Source organism: Bufo gargarizans, chromosome 9 (assembly GCF_014858855.1).
Source record: "Bufo gargarizans isolate SCDJY-AF-19 chromosome 9, ASM1485885v1, whole genome shotgun sequence".
Lineage (NCBI taxonomy): Eukaryota > Metazoa > Chordata > Amphibia > Anura > Bufonidae > Bufo > Bufo gargarizans.
Genome location: NC_058088.1, coordinates 185300687 through 185320677, shown reverse-complemented (window position 1 = coordinate 185320677; position 19991 = coordinate 185300687). Strand labels below are relative to the sequence as shown.

The following is a 19991-nucleotide window of genomic DNA, read 5'->3' as shown; positions in this document are numbered from 1 at the left end:
CGCATCCTCTGCACTTTGGGCCAGGCATTGAAAACATCATCACGTCTGGCCCTGTCAATCAAAGTGTAGAGGGCGCTGCTCATTTGCATATATTAAAACATCATTTTTCTCAGCAATGCGGGCACATATGAACATGGGACCAACACAGAGGCCTTCAGCTGCCAAGTAACAGGTCAGCCAGTGTCATAGGTATAAATCTGCTGACAAATGCCCTTTAAGCAATATATCAGTTTTGCCCGGAGTGTTCCTTTAAGGGTCCATTAACACGTCCACAAAATGGGTCCGCATCCGTTCCGCAATTTCGCGGATTGGGTGCAGACCTATTCAATTTCAATGGGGCCGGAATGTGCTGTCCGGATCCGCACTTCCGCATCCGTGCTTCTGTTTCAGGAAAAAATAGAACATGTCCTATTCTTGTCCGCAATAGGCATTATCTATTATAGTGCGGTCCGAAAATTGGGGAATGCACATTGCCAGTGTCTGTGTTTTGCGGATTCGCAAAACACGGACGTGTGAATGGACCCTTAAGACTATAAGCTATAAGTAAATATCCTAGTGTAATCAAGATGTCTCCATGGTGATAATGAACTTCCTGAGTCCATTGTTTCACATTATCTGGAACATCAGGAAGAACAATTCCTACCGGGCGGGGGACTGTTATTTAAGCAGCAGCTGTGCCACAGATACGACAAATATATACTGTAGCCGAGGTCTGCACAAGGAAAGGCGAGTATACCCGTCACTTATCATGAAGACTTGCTGGTTCACCTTGCTCTGGGTCTCTGTGATGGTTCTCAGCAATGCTGAAGACTCATGTCCAGGTAGGTCCATCAGCCGCAGACTGGGTAGGTCCCAGGTGGATCTGCGACCCCCACACCCACACCTAGGTGATCAGTGTTCAGGAATGACCATTACAGCTCCATGTCGTTTCTTCCTACCTTCCTATCAGAAGTGAAGATAGTTGGACTTGGAGACTCTGACAGGTTGTCCATCCTCAGAGGGTGTCCGGGAATGCCTGGATCTCCTGGACCGAAGGGAGACCCTGGAGAAAAAGGTAAGTGTCAGATTGTCCTGAAATATTGTACTTCAGCAAGAGCAAAGGTAGCACGGAACTGTGACTATGTCTTATTGATTACCGTTTGAAGTGGAATTTTTTTGGGTAAAACTGTCCCTTTAAATCTTACGAGGGCTTATTTTTTTTATTTTTTTAGGAGAATGTGGTCCTTCAGGAGCCATCGGGAAGATGGGACCAACGGGTCCAAAGGGTAGGAAAATCAAAAACTGTAGAAACTAGAAGTTAGGCGTCTTGCACACGAACGTTTTTTTCTTTTCGTTTCCGTTCCGTTTTTTGCATTCCGTATACGGAATCTTTCATTTCTATGGGTCTGCAAAAAAAATTAAATGTACTCCGTATGCATTCCGTTTCTGTATTTCTGTTTTTCCGTTCCGTTCAAAGATAGAACATATATTATTGCCCGCAAATCACGTTCCGTGGCTCCATTCAAGTCATAGGGGCTGTAAAAAAAAAAAACCTGAACGGATATGGAATGCTTCCGTATGTCTTCCATATCCATTCCGTTTTTTGCGGAACCATCTATTGAAAATGTCATGCCCAGACCAATTTTTCTATGTAATTACTGTATACTGTATATGCCATGCTTCCGTTTACGTTTGCGATCTGCAAAAAACAGAAACCAAATGGAAAAACGGAAACACTACTGAAACAAAAAACTGAAAAACTGATCCGTTTAAAACGGACCGCAAAACACTAAGAAAGCCATACGGTCGTGTGCAAGAGGCCTTACATGGTCTGATGCCAAATGCGTCCAAAACCCCGTCCACCCCTGGTGACCAATGGTTGCACAATTTAACCTAAAAAATGTACGGCCATTGCCTGCCACGGGAGGTTGCGGTATGGTCACATGCGGTCGGCCACACCAAAACATTTAAAAAATATATTTATTCCCCTTACAGCGGTCTGGTGGCCCCCGCCAGTCTGGAGTGATGACATGTTGTATCACCTGACCTCTGCAGCCAATTTTGGCCTCAGCAATGAGGCTAACACATTCAAAGCATGACTGCTGTGGCCATGTGGTGCTAAGGCATGTCATTAGCGCGGCGCGGGTCCGCTGCAGATTTTAAGAAACTGAGAACCCACAGAGTATCTGGCAGTATTGCGCGGCGGCAAAATCTATGAAAATGGTGCGATTTTGTGGCTTACGTCATATGCTCCGGGTTCGCCGCAGATTCCACCCTCGGAATTAAAAAACTTTTAAATCTGCAGTAAAAAAAATTTAAAAAAAAATTGACATGCTGCAGATTTAACGTGAAGTGATATGCAGATCCTGTTGCAGAAATTGTGAGATTTTTTAAACCCGTGTTGGACAAATCATAATGCGGTTTTCTTGCGGTCGCTGATTTTACAGATTAACACAAATTTATGTAACCGGTTTCAATTGTAAAAACTGCAAACTCATGGAAACCCTTTTTAACTGCTCTGCAACCGCTACGTGTGAACATAGCCTAATATCGCCACCGTTTTTAGATCAGATTTAACCAGCACAGGCTCTGTTGGCTGCACATGTAAAATCTTCTTTACCGTAGACTAGGATGACTATTTTCACTTTTGTTAAATATAGGTGAAAAGGGAGAAGCGGCGACGGAAAAAGTATTTTATGGTGAGTGGAGAAAAACGACCATCTTAAAGCACTGCGGTATGGAAATGCATTGAATTCCGTATAAAACCTAAAAGTATGAGCGATGGATAGGAGGGGGAGGGGAGGTGAAAGCAGGGGCTGTGCATTTCTATGAAGCCTGGGTGAATCGGTGACAAACTTTACTTGATAGCAATGTCCCCCCAGCCGTGTCAAAACTACAACTCACATCATGCCCTGACAGCCTACAGCCATCAAGGCATGATGGGAGTTGTAGTTTTGCAACAGCTGGAGAGCCACAGGTTGTAGATCACTGCAACATGAATCACAATTGTACATTTTTCAGCTGCCCGCGACTGCAAGGAGCTACGAGATCAAGGGGAAGTGCTCAGTGACTGGTACACAATATACCCAGATGGCAGCGCCCCCCTCAGGGTGCTGTGTGATATGCACACAGATGGCGGAGGCTGGATTGTAAGTGGCTTTGGCAGTGTATAACAGAATTTGTTTTCCGTTTTCTTCATGCTTTCATACATGGCCTCATTCACAAAAACTACTAGTAAAATTGTCTTGGTTGCCATGGACAACAAAGGCCGCTTTCCTAAATTTTATTCATAGGCCTCATTCACCATGCTAACAGTGAAACCTTATTGGTTACCCATAGCAACCAATCAGAGCCCAGCTTTCATTTTTCCACAGCAGTTTTAAGAAATGAAAGCTGCGCTCTGATTGGTTGCCATGGGCAACAAAGGCAGTATCACTGTTAGTTTTTATAGAGGAGGTCTATGAGATACATTTTTGAAAGTTTTTTTTTGTTGCCCATAGCAACCACAATGTACACTTAGAGGACCCTGGTCTCTGTTGTTAAGCCCGTATCAACCAATCACAGCACAGCTTTCTTTTTTCAAGAGCAGAATATGACATAAAAGTTGCGCTGTGATTGGTTGTCATGGGCAACGGTTTTAATCAATCCCCCTCCCCATGTGTTTCAGTCCTCTGCTTGCGGTCTGTGAATGAAAAAATCCTTAAAAACCACTGCTAATCTTGTGGTGTTTGTTACAATGTGTCAGCAGACATTCTGTTCACTGCACTGGCGCTGTAACGAATAAAGTTGGCCAAGTGTGGCCTGTTTGACCCCTGGGACACCCACCTCCTACTAGTTACATCCCTGATATCAGCATGGGTGACTGTAAAGCCATATTATGCCGTTTGTAAGGGAGAATGCTTCCATAATATGATGAAATAGATTTATTATGTACTGATACACTGGTACAAATCTTCAGCTGTTGGAGCAGGGCTAGGTCAGGACAATGCAGGCAGTAAGGAAATGTTCCTGCTTGAAATGATACATTTCCGTATATTGTTAAAGCACAGACTACTACTCCCATCTCTAGGTTTTCCAGAGACGTTGGGATGGTTCGGTGAATTTCAGCCAAGACTGGAAATCCTACAAGAAGGGATTCGGCAGCCGGCTGACAGAGTTTTGGCTGGGGAACGACAATCTTCACATGTTAACATCTGCAGGTGACGTCTTACACCCACCTGTATACAGATATACAGAGACTCTTCTTCCCTGTCTGTCAGTACTGTGTAGGTCGGGACAATATGGCGACGTAGTCGCACAACATAAAATCGCAATGTCGAGCTGCTACATTGCGCTTACTCTTAGGGTGGTTGCAACATACAAGGTGCCGCCATCCAACACTCAGCGAAAGTCTGACCCTGCTGGATTTCTATGTGATATTTTCTAACTTAAAGGGATTGTCCAGAATTAGAAAAACATGGCTGCTTTATTCCAAAAGCTCATGACTGCAGCATACGACTCTCCTGAAATACTCTGCACTGCCTTGAGACTGCCCATCCCAGAGCAGTACATGACTCTGCTGAAATACTCTGCACTGCTCTGAGACTGCCCATCCCACAGCAGCACATGACTCTGCTGAAATACGCTGCACTGCCCTTAGACTGCCCATCCCACAGCAGCACATGACTCTGCTGAAATACTCTGCACTGCTCTGAGACTGCCCATCCCACAGCAGCACATGACTCTGCTGAAATACTCTGCACTGCTCTGAGACTGCTCATCCCACAGCAGCACATGACTGCTAAAATACTCTGCACTGCTCTGAGACTACTCTAAAGATCAGAAAAATCGGGAACACAACTCTCATTCTCTCACCAGGTACTTGGGAGCTGCGAATCGATCTGCAAGATTTTGAAACGGCAAAATATTCGGCCAAATATTCATCCTTCAAAATCCTTGGAGAATCCGAGAAGTATAAGCTGATACTGGGAACATATACTGGTGGGAATATGGGTGAGTGCTCGTCCGACTCAGATTTAGGGCCCATTCACAAAACCGTGTTTTTCTTTCCGCATCCGTTCCACAATTTTGTGGGTCGGAAACGGATCCATTCCTTTTAATGGGTCCACAAAAGATGCAGACAGCACACCAAAAAAAGATAGAACATGCCCCATTTTTGTCTGTTTTGTGGACAAGAATAGGCATTTCTATCACAGGGCAGGACTTTCCGATCAGCAGAATGTGGAACGCACGCGGCCGGTATCCATATTTTCCGGACAGCAAAAATGGCTACGGTTGTGTGCATAAGCCCTTAAGCTGTTAAAAAATGGTCTGTTCAGTCGTATCTTTGTTATATTTGGTCCTTGGAAAACTGGGTGACAACCAATATGGCCGCCATCCAAGCTTCTACAAGGCTCCCAACTTTTCTCTAGTCCCGATTCTCTAATCTAGTTAGGATCCATTCACACTTCCGCAAATGGGTCCGCATCTGTTTCGCAATTTTGCGGAACGGGTGCGGACCCATTCATTCTCTATGGGGACGGAAAGGATGCGGACAGCACACAGTGTGCTGTCCGCATCCGCATTTGCGGAGCGCGGCCCCGATCTTCCAGTCCGCAGCACCGCAAAAGATAGAATATGTCCTATTCTTGTCCGCAGCTGCAGACAAGAATAGGCATTTCCATAGGGTTTGCCGGCCGGGTGTGTTGCGATCCGCAATTTGCGGGTCCGCAACATACCACGGACGTGTGAATGGATCCTTAGATACGGATTTAGTGTATACACCACTCAGTAAACGGATTGGTCTGTCAGGCACCTGGCCATGTTGGGTGACAGCATCTGCGGAGGCTGTAATGGCGGCCATATTGGGTGTTAGCAAGGTGTCGCTATTATACTGGTACCGGTTGTCAGGATGGTAGATGTCGGAGACTTCTCAGACGCCATTTGCAATAATTCCCTCTTTATTTCAGGCGACTCCTTCAGTTTTCATAAGAATGGATTGTTCACCACCAAAGACCAAGACAACGACAAACATGGCGGCAACTGCGCCCAGATATGTAAGGGAGGGTGGTGGTACGTGGACTGCCATAACGCCAACCTGAACGGATGGTACTACCTGGGGCCCCACAATGACACAGCCTTTGGCATCAACTGGAGGCTTGGCAAAGGGTACAACTACTCCTACAAAGTCTCTGAGATGAAGATCAGGATGGTGTAAAGCGGGCGAAGGGCCCAGTGACCACAAGAAGAACCCGGGCAGACGTCAGGCAACACCAGATGTGGAGCTGAAAATACTTCCCTATGAATTTCCCTTTTGCATCACTACCATTTGTATGTTGGGGGTTATCCTCCGAATTTGTAATCGGTCAGGTGTAGTGCACATTATATCTCTGATATGAGAAGTTTCCATATTTTTTTGCCATCCATAATGATTTCCTTCCTCCTGAAGGTGTCAGGTGTCCGCCATGTCCATTACTGTGGTATATAACGTACTGTCATCAAAGAGTGAACTCACAGTCATATACACACAGATAATACACACAGATAATACACACACAGATAATACACACACAGATAATACACACACAGATAATACACACACAGATACTACACACACAGATACTACACACACAGATAATACACACAGGTAATACACACAGATAATACACACAGATAATACACACACAGATAATACACACACAGATAATACACACACAGATAATACACACACAGATAATACACACAGATAATACACACACAGATAATACACACACAGATAATACACACACAGATACTACACACACAGATACTACACACACAGATAATACACACAGGTAATACACACACAGATAATACACACACAGATACTACACACACAGATAATACACACATATACTACACACAGATAATATACACACAGATACTACACACATATACTACACACAGATAATACACACAGATAATACACACACAGATAATACACACACAGATACTACACACACAGATACTACACACACAGATACTACACACAGATACTACACACACAGATAATACACACAGGTAATACACACAGATAATACACACAGATACTACACACACAGATAATACACACACAGATAATACACACAGATAATACACACAGATACTACACACAGATAATACACACAGATAATACACACAGATAATACACACAGATAATACACACAGATAATACACACAGATAATACACACAGATACTACACACAGATAATACACACAGATAATACACACAGATAATACACACAGATAATATACACAGATAATACACACAGATAATACACACAGATAATACACACAGATAATATACACAGATAATACACACAGATAATACACACAGATAATACACACAGGTAATACACACAGATAATACACACACAGATAATACACACACAGATAATACACACAGATAATACACACATATAATATACACACAATGCTCACATCCACTTACCTCTCATCTCTATACTCACACAAAATGACATATATAGATGACAACACCCACACATCATATATACACATATACATAAAAGCCATATACATATACACATACCTCCACATGCATACCTACATTCATGTTAGATTACATACGCTTACATTTGTGTACAAGCATACAATGAATTCCATATACATACACTGACATCTACATAGCTATATACATAATGTCACAGACGATGCTGTTTATACATACACCAACATCATTACACATTATTATATACCTATGCGCACATATATATATACACCGTGTGATATACAGTACAGACCAAAAGTTCGGACACACCTTCTCATTCAAAGAGTTTTCTTTATTTTCATGACTATGAAAATTGTAGATTCACACTGAAGGCATCAAAACTATGAATTAACACATGTGGAATTATATACATAACAAAAAAGTGTGAAACAACTGAAAATATGTCATATTCTAGGTTCTTCAAAGTAGCCACCTTTTGCTTTGATTACTGCTTTGCACACTCTTGGCATTCTCTTAATGAGCTTCAAGAGGTAGTCACCTGAAATGGTCTTCACTTCACAGGTGTGCCCTGTCAGGTGTAATAAGTGGGATTTCTTGCCTTATAGATGGGGTTGGGACCATCAGTTGCGTTGTAGAGAAGTCAGGTGGATACACAGCTGATAGTCCTACTGAAGAGACTGTTAGAATTCGTATTATGGCAAGAAAAAAGCAGCTAAGTAAAGAAAAACTAGTGGCCATCATTACTTTAAGAAATGAAGGTCAGTCAGTCCGAAAAATGGTTTGGGGTGAGCTGGACCGCAGAGTGAAGGCAAAAGGGCCAACAAGTGCTAAGCATCTCTGGGAACTCCTTCAAGACAGTTGGAAGACCATTTCAGGTGACTACCTTTTGAAGCTCATCAAGAGAATGCTAAGAGTGTTCAAAGCAGTAATCAAAGCAAAAGGTGGCTACTTTGAAGAACCTAGAATATGACATATTTTCAGTTGTTTCCCACTTTTTTGTTATGTATATAATTCCACATGTGTTAATTCATAGTTTTGATGCCTTCAGTGTGATTCTACAATTTTCATAGTCATGAAAAATAAAGAAAACTCTTTGAATGAGAAGGTGCGTCCAAACTTTTGGTCTGTACTGTATATATATAGTATATGCAAACATCAACATATATACTTACATACGCTCACATACTGTACTGTATATACGTACACTGTAACCATAGATATATACATACACTCACATAGTCTATGGTGGGCAGCAGCGAACATCGGGCGGTGACAAAGACAACACCCTAGGGCTACGCGGCGGCTTTGGCCGCCACACACGCTGTACACACATAAATCATTGTGCATCGTAACGGAGGGAAGTGAATGGGGTAAGCTGCCTACTGGACTTCTTGCTGTCGCTTTACGGTAACTTGTGGGTGTCAACAAGACCCCCATTCATTTTCATTTATGGCACGGCATCTTAGGCCTTATGATGTGTTGTCTCAGAGATGAAGAATATTCAAGACTGGATTCCCCCAGAGAAACGTCTGAGCGCCCACCCTCAATAGGAAGGAATAGGTTGTTTGTTAATTAACCCAAAAAAGTCTAAGAACCCCATAGTAGCAGCAGATCTGCTCAAGCGCCCCCTCCGAATGGGGCTGATGAGCCTTCTTGTGGCCGGGCCCATCTCAGGAGCCTGTGGTGGGTCAGTCCAACCTTGTCAAAGCTGAACTCTGCTCTGCCGAGAGGAGTCAGTGAGGAGCTACGTGTATAGAATGAGCCTCGGGAGCTTCAGTGGTTGGTTTTTTTCTTTCTTTTAGTATACTAAAAAAGGCAATGGGTTCAGACCACAGAGTCTCTGATTTATAGCCTGCAGGCACGGTATGGCTCGGTGCATGTTCTCAGCCAGTTTCCGTAAACTTTCAGCCCAGAAAAGACTTTCGCAGGAGCAACATGCGTCTGCTGATCACCGTCCTCTCCTTGCTGGTCACCTCTTGTCCTGCCGAGGACTCGTGTCCAGGTAAGCTGGTTTGGAATTATTAGTGGTTTATCCATCTGCCCAGGGCTTCTAATCAGAGTATAATACAGCTGGACTCTGCACTGCCCTGACTTGTCTCTGACATCTGTTGGAAGCCACCTTGTCTCTTGTAGATGGGCCCGACATTATTTTGATCCACAATGTGCATCCAGTTTTTTATAGTGAGTATAGCAGTAATGCAATTCTAATTTATTTAATGTTTCCAATAGGGATAGCCTTGCGGTTCGCCCGGCGATCGTTTTGCGGCGAATTTTGCTTGTTCGCAATTCGCCGAACATGCTCCATATTCTTTTGCATTGTGCCGAACTTTGACCCATGACACATCCCAGGACAGCCAATTGATTACTTCAAAGGACGCACCAGAGTTGGTTGAGTGGCTCATTCAGCCTTCCGCTTCTGCACCCTCCTCATCCTCTGTATCTGCACCCTCCTCATCCTCTGTATCTGCACCCTCCTCATCCTCTGTATCTGCACCCTCCTCATCCTCTGTATCTGCACCCTCCTCATCCTCTGTATCTGCACCCTCCTCACTCTCTGCTGTGTGCACCCACAAAGACACCACCACCACCATAGCCCCTCCACTCGAGTCAGAGGAATTATTTTCCCATCCATTCCCAGACCTTACCGATGCGCAGCCATTCTTGAGGAAGAGGATGTAGCAACGGCCGCCACCCAGCGGTCTGACGACAGTACCCAGATCAGCCCAAGGAGGGTGGTCCCCGCTGTTGCTGCCTACTCCGAGATCTCAAAAGTCAGTGGTGGTGAAGGTGATGATGATGACGTGTCGATGGACGTCAAGTGGGTGCCCACAAGAGAGGAAAAGGAGGGGAGTTCAGAGGGATAGACGGAGCAGCAGATAGGGAGGAGAAGCAGGCAGAACTCGCAGGGCACAGGAGGCAAAAAGGGGACTGCAAATGTATCGGGAGCGAGCTATCCACCATGCACTACCGGGATGCCGGCACATGGCTCCACAGTGTGGGCTTTTTTCAACGTGTCAGCTGCTGACAATAGTGTTGCCATCTCCAGCCTGTGCTGTCAACGCATAAGTTGCGGTAAGCCCAACACTCACCTAGGGACGACCGCCTTAAGAAGGCACCTGGCCTCCCATCACCGAGCCCTCTGTATAAAAAGCATAAAGGGCAAGGACCAGTACTGGGTGGCAACGCACTTAGACCCCCGGTACAAACATGAAATGGCGGACATGTTACCAGCATCACAGAGGGCTGTCAGAATGCAGCATTTCCCGGCCTTGCTGCGAGAGATGCTGCATTCTGCTGTTGCGGGCGCTGGCAGAGGAATTTCCACCAACAGCAAAACAGGTGCGGGTCCCAATCCTACCGCGCCTGCGAGAAGAGGGCGGTTTGAAGATGTGTTGGTCACTTCGGTTATGAGATCATTCTTGCAGCCAACCCATCGACAGCCGCCCTCCGGATCCAGCCTCAGGGAACGCCTAGACCGACAGGTCTCTGACTACATCGGGTTAACGGCCGATGTGGACGCTCTGAGAAGCGAGGAACTCCTGGACTACTGGGTGTGCAGGCTTGACCTGTGGCCAGAGCTGGCACAATTTGCCATGAAACTCTTGGCTTGCCCCTCATCAAGTGTCCTGTCCAAAAGGACGTTCAGCGCAGCAGGGGGGATCGTGACCGATAAGCGCACTCGCCTAGCTCACGACAGTGTGGACTACCTCACATTTCTAAAAAATTAATGAGGCATGGATCTTGGAGGAATTCAACACCTGTGACGACCACGTGTCAGCCCACACATATCCGCCACCACCCAGAACAAAGAATGGTCCTTGTCTTATGTATATACAGCGGCATAAAAGGCCTTTTCTGTCAGGTGAATGCCTAATGTTTGTGGCCTCTACTCCTGTGGCCTAAAATAAAAAATTTCTAGGTCCAGCAGGGCAGATTTTTGAGAGTTTCCCTTTAAGACGCATAAAAATGGCCCTTGATTAAAATACATATTTTTTGTGGGAATTTTTGCCATTGATCCCCCTTTGGTATGTCACTGTCCATGTTATGGGACTATATGTGCACCGCTAGTAAATATTTGGTGGCTGCAAATACGACCTGAAGGTTTTTCAGGTTCGCCTGCCATTAAAGTGAATGGGGCCCGCCGCGAACACGTGGTTCGCGAACACGAAACGTCCTGGTCGATGTTCGTCCATCACTAGTTTCCAATGTTTGCATGTGCATGGCAGTGTGTTTGCTACTTGTAGTCCTTGGTTGCCTATCTATAGTTATCCATCCAGGACCATAGGAAAGCTTTTTGTGAACCCGGCAGGAGTTGTACTGCAGGTTTATTATATAGAGAACGACAATGTTGGCCACATCGTGGTGCATGATGATGGTACATATGGTCTTTAACGACTCTTGCTTGTGTCACCCAGCAGAAGTGAAGGTCGTTGGAGTGGGAGATTCGGACAGACTGGCCATCCTCAGAGGCTGCCCCGGCGTTCCTGGATCTCCTGGTGCAAAAGGAGAAAATGGAGCGGCAGGAGAGAAAGGTGAATATAGATGATAGGAAATGGATTCCTTCCACATTCCTCTGACCACCTGTCCTATTTTCTGCTCCATTTACTGCTAAAGTTAAAATCCAGAATTCTGTTCTGAGCTGACCTTGGACTGTTTACCGGATTGCACTTACTCTGACTGTCCTGACCTTGGCCTGATACCTGACCATGTTTTTGCCTGATCCTGCTGTGATGGCTCTTGATCCCCGTACGTCAGTCATCACCTGAACAGAGACTACTCTGAGAGGTGGCCGCCTGGTCGTTCCCCTGCAGGGAAGTCCAGATCCCTGTACAGGGGTTAAAGGTTGCCCTTAGGAGTTAACCCCAAGCCAAATCTGTTCTTGTGAGATAGCAGATCCACATCGATTTATTTAATGCACTATATTCAGATTCATTTTATAATATATTTTTTTAGAGACCGAGGATCCATTTTTCTGACACAGAGCTCCAAATCCCCTGCACAAACACAGAGCCATACAATAAAACTTTGCCTGCCTGCCGCTACCAGTAGGTGGCGCTCACTGTATACTATTTTATTGTTGAGTTCAATGTATAAGTTGCATGTAGTGAGTGAGCTCCCCCTAGTGGAGACTACATGAAGACGACAGAATGGTATCTTTTAAAGGGGTTATCCAACACTAAAAGAGTGGTCAAGACCTGCCCGACACAGGGTGGGGGTGATGCTCACCTGATTCCCGCCGTTGGATCTGGTCTGTTGGGCTCCTGAGCTGGCAGTTCCGCTCCCACGTGGACAAGATCTGTTGACGGGGGCGCACAAGACCGGTGCAGCCAATCACTGATCCGGCCCGGGAGCCCAACAGACTGGATCCAGTGGCGGGGATCAGGTGAGCATCACCCCCACCCTGGATCGGGCAGGACTGGGCCACTCTTTTAGTGTTGGATCACTGCTTTAACTCTTTGGATATTTTATGTTTGTCTCTTTAGGGCAGAAAGGATCTACAGGAGAAGTTGGAAAGGTTGGTCCACAAGGACAAAAAGGTTAGTGTCACTGATTACTTAAAGGGGAAGTCCAGATTAAGCCAAATAAATGGCGATACGTAAAACAGGAACCTGTGGCTTTGCAAGAGAGCAAGCTCTATAGAAAACAATGGACAGCCATCGGTTTTCCTTTTAGATTGGAGATTGAAAACCTGGAAAATCCCTTTAAGATCTGTATAACTTTATTGGGAGAGGGGAATGTCAAATCAAGCTGTAATTGATTTACTGGACTAATGCTATTTATTTGATAATTCTATAGGAGAGAAAGGAGAATCCGGAAAGCCGGAGTCAGGACTGTACGGTGAGCGGAAACTCAGAAATGTATAGAGTCCATCAGCAGAATAGTGAGTGCAGCTCTGGAGTATAATACAGGATGTAACTCAGGATCAGTACAGGATAAGTAATGTAATGTATGTACACAGTGACTGCACCAGCAGAATAGTGAGTGCAGCTCTGGAGTATAATACAGGATGTAACTCAGGATCAGTACAGGATAAGTAATGTATGTACACAGTGACCCCAGCAGCAGAATAGTGAGTGCAGCTCTGGAGTATAATGCAGGATGTAACTCAGGATCAGTACAGGATACGTAATGTATGTACACAGTGACTGCACCAGCAGAATAGTGAGTGCAGCTCTGGAGTATAATACAGGATGTAACTCAGGGTCAGTACAGGATAAGTAATGTATGTACATAGTGACTCCACCAGCAGAATAGTGAGTGCAGCTCTGGAGTATAATACAGGATGTAACTCAGGATCAGTACAGGATAAGTAATGTATGTACACAGTGACTGCACCAGCAGAATAGTGAGTGCAGCTCTGGAGTATAATACAGGATGTAACTCAGGATCAGTACAGGATAAGTAATGTAATGTATGTACACAGTGACTGCACCAGCAGAATAGTGAGTGCAGCTCTGGAGTATAATACAGGATGTAACTCAGGATCAGTACAGGATAAGTAATGTATGTACACAGTGACTCCAGCAGCAGAATAGTGAGTGCAGCTCTGGAGTATAATGCAGGATGTAACTCAGGATCAGTACAGGATACGTAATGTATGTACACAGTGACTGCACCAGCAGAATAGTGAGTGCAGCTCTGGAGTATAATACAGGATGTAACTCAGGGTCAGTACAGGATAAGTATTGTATGTACAAAGTGACTGCACCAGCAGAATAGTGAGTGCAGCTCTGGAGTATAATGCAGGATGTAACTCAGGATCAGTACAGGATAAGTAATGTATGTACATAGTGACTCCACCAGCAGAATAGTGAGTGCAGCTCTGGAGTATAATACAGGATGTAACTCAGGATCAGTACAGGATAAGTAATGCATGTACACAGTGACTGCACCAGCAGAATAGTGAGTGCAGCTCTGGAGTATAATACAGGATGTAACTCAGGATCAGTACAGGATAAGTAATGTATGTACACAGTGACTGCACCAGCAGAATAGTGAGTGCAGCTCTGGAGTATAATACAGGATGTAACTCAGGATCAGTACAGGATAAGTAATGTATGTACACAGTGACTGCACCAGCAGAATAGTGAGTGCAGCTCTGGAGTATAATACAGGATGTAACTCAGGATCAGTACAGGATAAGTAATGTATGTACACAGTGACTGCACCAGCAGAATAGTGAGTGCAGCTCTGGAGTATAATACAGGATGTAACTCAGGATCAGTACAGGATAAGTAATGTATGTACACAGTGACTGCACCAGCAGAATAGTGAGTGCAGCTCTGGAGTATAATACAGGATGTAACTCAGGATCAGTACAGGATAAGTAATGTATGTACACAGTGACTGCACCAGCAGAATAGTGAGTGCAGCTCTGGAGTATAATACAGGATGTAACTCAGGATCAGTACAGGATAAGTAATGTATGTACACAGTGACTGCACCAGCAGAATAGTGAGTGCAGCTCTGGAGTATAATACAGGATGTAACTCAGGATCAGTACAGGATAAGTAATGTAATGTATGTACACAGTGACTGCACCAGCAGAATAGTGAGTGCAGCTCTGGAGTATAATACAGGATGTAACTCAGGATCAGTACAGGATAAGTAATGTATGTACACAGTGACTCCAGCAGCAGAATAGTGAGTGCAGCTCTGGAGTATAATGCAGGATGTAACTCAGGATCAGTACAGGATACGTAATGTATGTACACAGTGACTGCACCAGCAGAATAGTGAGTGCAGCTCTGGAGTATAATACAGGATGTAACTCAGGGTCAGTACAGGATAAATATTGTATGTACAAAGTGACTGCACCAGCAGAATAGTGAGTGCAGCTCTGGAGTATAATGCAGGATGTAACTCAGGATCAGTACAGGATAAGTAATGTATGTACATAGTGACTCCACCAGCAGAATAGTGAGTGCAGCTCTGGAGTATAATACAGGATGTAACTCAGGATCAGTACAGGATAAGTAATGCATGTACACAGTGACTGCACCAGCAGAATAGTGAGTGCAGCTCTGGAGTATAATACAGGATGTAACTCAGGATCAGTACAGGATAAGTAATGTATGTACACAGTGACTGCACCAGCAGAATAGTGAGTGCAGCTCTGGAGTATAATACAGGATGTAACTCAGGATCAGTACAGGATAAGTAATGTATGTACACAGTGACTGCACCAGCAGAATAGTGAGTGCAGCTCTGGAGTATAATACAGGATGTCACATATAAATGACCAGCTACTACATACTTATTACCTATATTTCTTCTTTCTCAGCTGCCAGGAACTGTAAGGAGCTGCTGGATCATGGAGAAGTGCTCAGTGACTGGTACACAATATACCCAGATGGCAGCGCCCCCCTGAGGGTGCTGTGTGACATGCACACAGATGGCGGGGGCTGGATTGTAAGTGTCCTGACTGTAAAACAGACCTGCAATTAACCCACTGAGAACCTTCTGTAATCAGTCAGAGAATTACACAACTAGCAACTCCCCAATATATAATGGGCAGTGAAATAAGATGAAACTGACATGCCCTGCACCACTGCTGTTAAAGGGGTTGTGCAGTGCCACAATATTGAGGACCTACCGACTCCCGGCATGCCCGCCGATCAGCTGTTTGAAGAGGTGGCAGCACTTGTGTTGATGCCGCATGCCGTCTAGATCGCAGCAGCGGCGCAACTACAAGGAACTGGACGAGCGGATGCAATCAGCGGGGGCCGCCAAGAGTAAGACCCCTGCCAGGCTTGGCCATCAATATCATCACAGTCCACAGCCCCTTTAAGAAGACTGAGTGCAGTTAGATGGTGCAATCTAAATAATAACGCGCCCGCAGCGCTGTGGCTCCATTAAACAGCTGATTGGTGGAGGTGCTGAAGATCTGGATAACCTGTCCAGAGACTAGTACATCTGTATACTGATTCTGAATTTCCTTCTTCTCTACTCTATCTAGGCATAGGTGAAAAAACTGCTATTTCAGACAGCCGCCACTAGGGGGAGACATTATAATAGCTTCCATTCCCCTGCATAAACTCCTATGCACAGAGCTCCCCCTAGTGGTGGCTGCAGGCAGACAGCTTTGTAATACCTGAAGTGGAGCTGTAGAATTTACTCATGTATTTATTTCAGTTATCTGCACCATATATTTGATTTTAGACACAGAAGTCGAATAAAGTGGGTGACTTTTTATTATAATTTTTTAAAATTAAAATTTATTCTGCTAAATAAAAAAGAAATTGTAAATTCATCAGAAACCTGGGGCACCGTGCTGTGCATTTCGCATTGCCTGGGAGTGATTGCCGCACGTGGGAAATTGGTAATGGGCCCCATGCTAGGTTTTGCTATGGGGCCCTATGAGATCGGTGCACGCTATTGACGCATCTCCTGCTGGGTCTGCCATTTTACTTGTCAGGTTTTTCAAAGACGCTTGGATGGTTCCGTGGATTTCTTCCGGGACTGGAATTCTTATAAGGAAGGTTTTGGAAGCCGCCTGGCTGATTTCTGGTTGGGAAATGAGAATATTCACAAGCTAACGTCTTCGGGTAAGGAGTCTGGGTATGATCTGCATTAGACCTCGAGCATACAGGCACATTACGGCGCGGAGTTGTCTCCTGTTCTGACTCATACCTGCACCGATACACTGTAACAAACCCTTAGCTGTGCTAAACTGGCATTAGAACGGGATCATTTTCAACCGCTGAATGTTCCCATTCACTGACAGCAAGCTGCTTGCTCATTTAATACGTTCACACACATACTTCTGCCTGTGTAATACGAAGACGATGAAGACGAGCAAGACTAATGTGTCCTCCTCTTCTCCGCAGATACGTGGGAGCTACGCATCGATCTAGAGGACTTCGACCGCGCACAATATTTTGCCAAATACTCCTCATTTCAGATCCTCGGAGAAGAAGAGAAATACAAATTATTGATTGGAGGCTTCAAAAATGGAAATGCAGGTGAGCGGTAAGCATGTCTGGTGATACGGAGATATCCCCCGTCATATAGCACGCAGTGTATACGCCACGCCGCGCTATATGGCCAGGAATCCTTTGTATGCTGTAGTCACCTGTGATACTGGAGTATCTAAGCCTATCACGTGTGATACTGTCTGCCGAGCTCTGTAGCTAAGCCTACAATGTTTGATACCTGCTAAGTTCAGTATTAGTGTTACCTAAGTGTTTTTATTTTTTTACAGCCATTCAGGGAAAATTCGATTCGCTGTGAAGCCGAATTTCCTGGTGCTTCGTGGTAGAAAATCGATTTTCCTTGAAATATAAAAAATAAAATAAAAAATCATACTCTACCTCATTCGTTTGCGGCCGAAGAGCCGGCCGCTGCCATCTTGATTGAAGATCTCGCATGAAACCCTGTGACGTGATGACGCCATCATGGGCAGCGCGAGATTACGCGCTAGATCTTCAATCAAGATGGTGGCGGACGGCTCTTCACGATCAAATGGATGAGGTAATGGTAAGTATGATTTTTTTTTATTTCCTTTTTTTTATGTTACACTGTAATATTGATGTCAGATGCCGCGATCATCTGCGAACGCGGCATCTAAGGGGTACAATGATGGGGGGGCACCCACTACTTACAAAGAAATGCGCTTCGTGATGAAGTAATCACAAAGCAAATTTTTTTTTTTTTGCGAAGCAGTCGAAACTAATTTTTCATCACGATTCAGTATCTAAGGGCATCAATGTGCGATACTCTCTGCTAAGCTGTGTATCTAAGCCTATCATGTCTAATACTGTCTCTGTTGAGATGGTGTATCAAAGGCCTCTTGCACACAAAAGTTTTTTTTCCCCATTTCCGTTTCATATTTTGCGTTCCGCATACGGAACCATTCATTTCAATGGATCCGCAAAAAAACCCCGTAAGGTACTCCGTTTACGTGTTTCTGTTCTGTTCAAAGATAGAACATGGCCTATTATTGTCCGCATAACGGACAAGGATAGGACTGTTCTATCGGGGGCCGGCTGTTCCGTTCCGCAAAAAAACGGAATGCACACGGACGTCATCCGTTTTTTGCGGACCGCAAAATACTGAAAAAGCCATACGGTCGTGTGCAAGAGGCCCTACCATGTGTGATACTGCCAACTAAGCTGCTGTATCTAAACTTATAATATGTGACACCGTCTGCTGAGCCGCTGTATCTAAGCTGATATGTGATACTGTCTGCTGAGCGGCGGTATCTAAGCTTATTATGTGTGATGCTGTGTAATGAGCTGCTGTATCTAAGCCTATCACGTGTGATACACATAACTACATCCCTCATCATACAACGCTGTATACTTTCTATATTAGGTGACTCTATGTCCTACCATAACCTGATGGGGTTCTCCACGAAGGACGAGGACAATGACCTGAACAAAGGCGACTGCGCGAGGACCTGCTCCTCGGGCTGGTGGTATAACTCCTGCTATCACGCCAACCTGAACGGCCCGTACCTGGCGGGGGAGCACGGCAGCGGCAAGTTCGCCGTACACTGGTACACGGGCAAAGGACTCTCCTATTCTTACAAGAGATCTGAGATGAAGATACGGCCTGAGGTAAAGAAGTAAAGCAGGCCTGACACCCGCCATCCACCCAGCCGGGCACAGCGCTGGTTGTCAGGAGTCCACAAGATTGGGAAAATCATAGATTCTAGTTTTTCTCACCAAATATCTCCTTGTTTTAATAAATATCCGGAAACTATGACTTTATATCTGTGTCCTTATTGTATACATGTGTATACAGTTATATTGGTCAGCCATAACATTAAAACCTAATATTGCGCGGTTCACCCTCCTGCCGCCAAATCAGCTCTGACCGGTGGAAGCATGGACTCCTCGAGACCTCTGAAGGTGTCCTACGGTCCTTTTCACACAAGCGAGTTTTCCGCGTGGGTACGATGCGTGAACGCATAGCATCCGGACTGAATCTTGACCCATTCATTTCAATGGGTCTGTGCACATGAGCAGTTTTTTTTTCACGCATCAGTTCTGGGCTGCGTGAGAATCGCAGCATGTTCTATAGGCTACATTCACACGAACGCGGTGTCTTGCGGATCCACAAAACACGGATACCGGCCCATGTGCGTTCCGCAATTTGCATGGCCGCCGCTATAATAGAAGATGCCTATTCTTAAATAGGCTCTATCCTTTTTGCGGGGCCGTAGCACGGAACTACGGATGCAGACAGCACACGGTGTGCTGTCCGCATCTTTTGCGGCCCCATAGAAATGAATGGGTCAGCACCCTTTCCACAAAATTGCGGACTCATTCATACAGTCGTGTAAATGTAGCAGGGTGACAAATCAGTTCCTATGTGGAAGGTGCTCCTGGGTCGTTAGTATCTCTATTTACCCTTCATAAATTAAAGGGGTTTTCTAGGATTTTGATAGCGGATCCTCAAGATAGAGAATGAATATTTGGAGCGTGGCAAGCACAGTTCAATGGCATCTGTCAGCGGTTTTGTCCCTATGACACTGGCTGACCTGTTACATGTGCGCTTGGCAGCTGAAGGCATCTGTGTC

At 45.1% G+C, this 19991-nt stretch overlaps 2 protein-coding genes across 3 annotated transcripts; both read left to right on the top strand.

The window, feature by feature from the left end:
- Window positions 1-660: 660 nt before the first annotated feature.
- Window positions 661-6356, top strand: LOC122946314 (ficolin-1-like). The gene is made up of 8 exons (XM_044305860.1): window positions 661-821; window positions 950-1054; window positions 1212-1265; window positions 2640-2678; window positions 3001-3128; window positions 4049-4178; window positions 4837-4971; window positions 5928-6356. The coding sequence occupies exons 1-8, from the start codon at window positions 749-751 to the stop codon at window positions 6173-6175; spliced, it is 912 nt and encodes a 303-aa protein (XP_044161795.1). The 5' UTR covers window positions 661-748; the 3' UTR covers window positions 6176-6356.
- A 2696-nt stretch (window positions 6357-9052) lies between these two features.
- Window positions 9053-19161, top strand: LOC122946320 (ficolin-2-like). 2 transcript variants are annotated; one of them, XM_044305871.1, is made up of 8 exons: window positions 9053-9467; window positions 11881-11997; window positions 12949-13002; window positions 13262-13303; window positions 15750-15877; window positions 16884-17013; window positions 17296-17430; window positions 18782-19161. In XM_044305871.1, exons 1-8 carry the CDS (start codon window positions 9401-9403, stop codon window positions 19036-19038), a joined length of 930 nt encoding a protein of 309 aa, XP_044161806.1. In that variant the 5' UTR covers window positions 9053-9400; the 3' UTR covers window positions 19039-19161. The 2 variants fall into 2 exon arrangements, with proteins under 2 accessions (XP_044161806.1, XP_044161808.1); XM_044305873.1 differs by having other exon boundaries at window positions 9343-9467; window positions 11884-11997.
- Window positions 19162-19991: the final 830 nt, after the last annotated feature.

Coding starts and splice junctions, on each gene's coding strand:
- LOC122946314 (XM_044305860.1), top strand. CDS start 749: ATGAAGACTTGCTGGTTCACCTTGCTCTGGGTCTCTGTGATGGTTCTC. Junction 2,679..3,000: donor GACGGAAAAAGTATTTTATG/GTGAGTGGAGAA, acceptor TACATTTTTCAG/CTGCCCGCGACTGCAAGGAG. Junction 4,179..4,836: donor TCACATGTTAACATCTGCAG/GTGACGTCTTAC, acceptor TTCTCTCACCAG/GTACTTGGGAGCTGCGAATC.
- LOC122946320 (XM_044305871.1), top strand. CDS start 9,401: ATGCGTCTGCTGATCACCGTCCTCTCCTTGCTGGTCACCTCTTGTCCT. Junction 13,003..13,261: donor TGGTCCACAAGGACAAAAAG/GTTAGTGTCACT, acceptor ATAATTCTATAG/GAGAGAAAGGAGAATCCGGA. Junction 13,304..15,749: donor GCCGGAGTCAGGACTGTACG/GTGAGCGGAAAC, acceptor CTTCTTTCTCAG/CTGCCAGGAACTGTAAGGAG.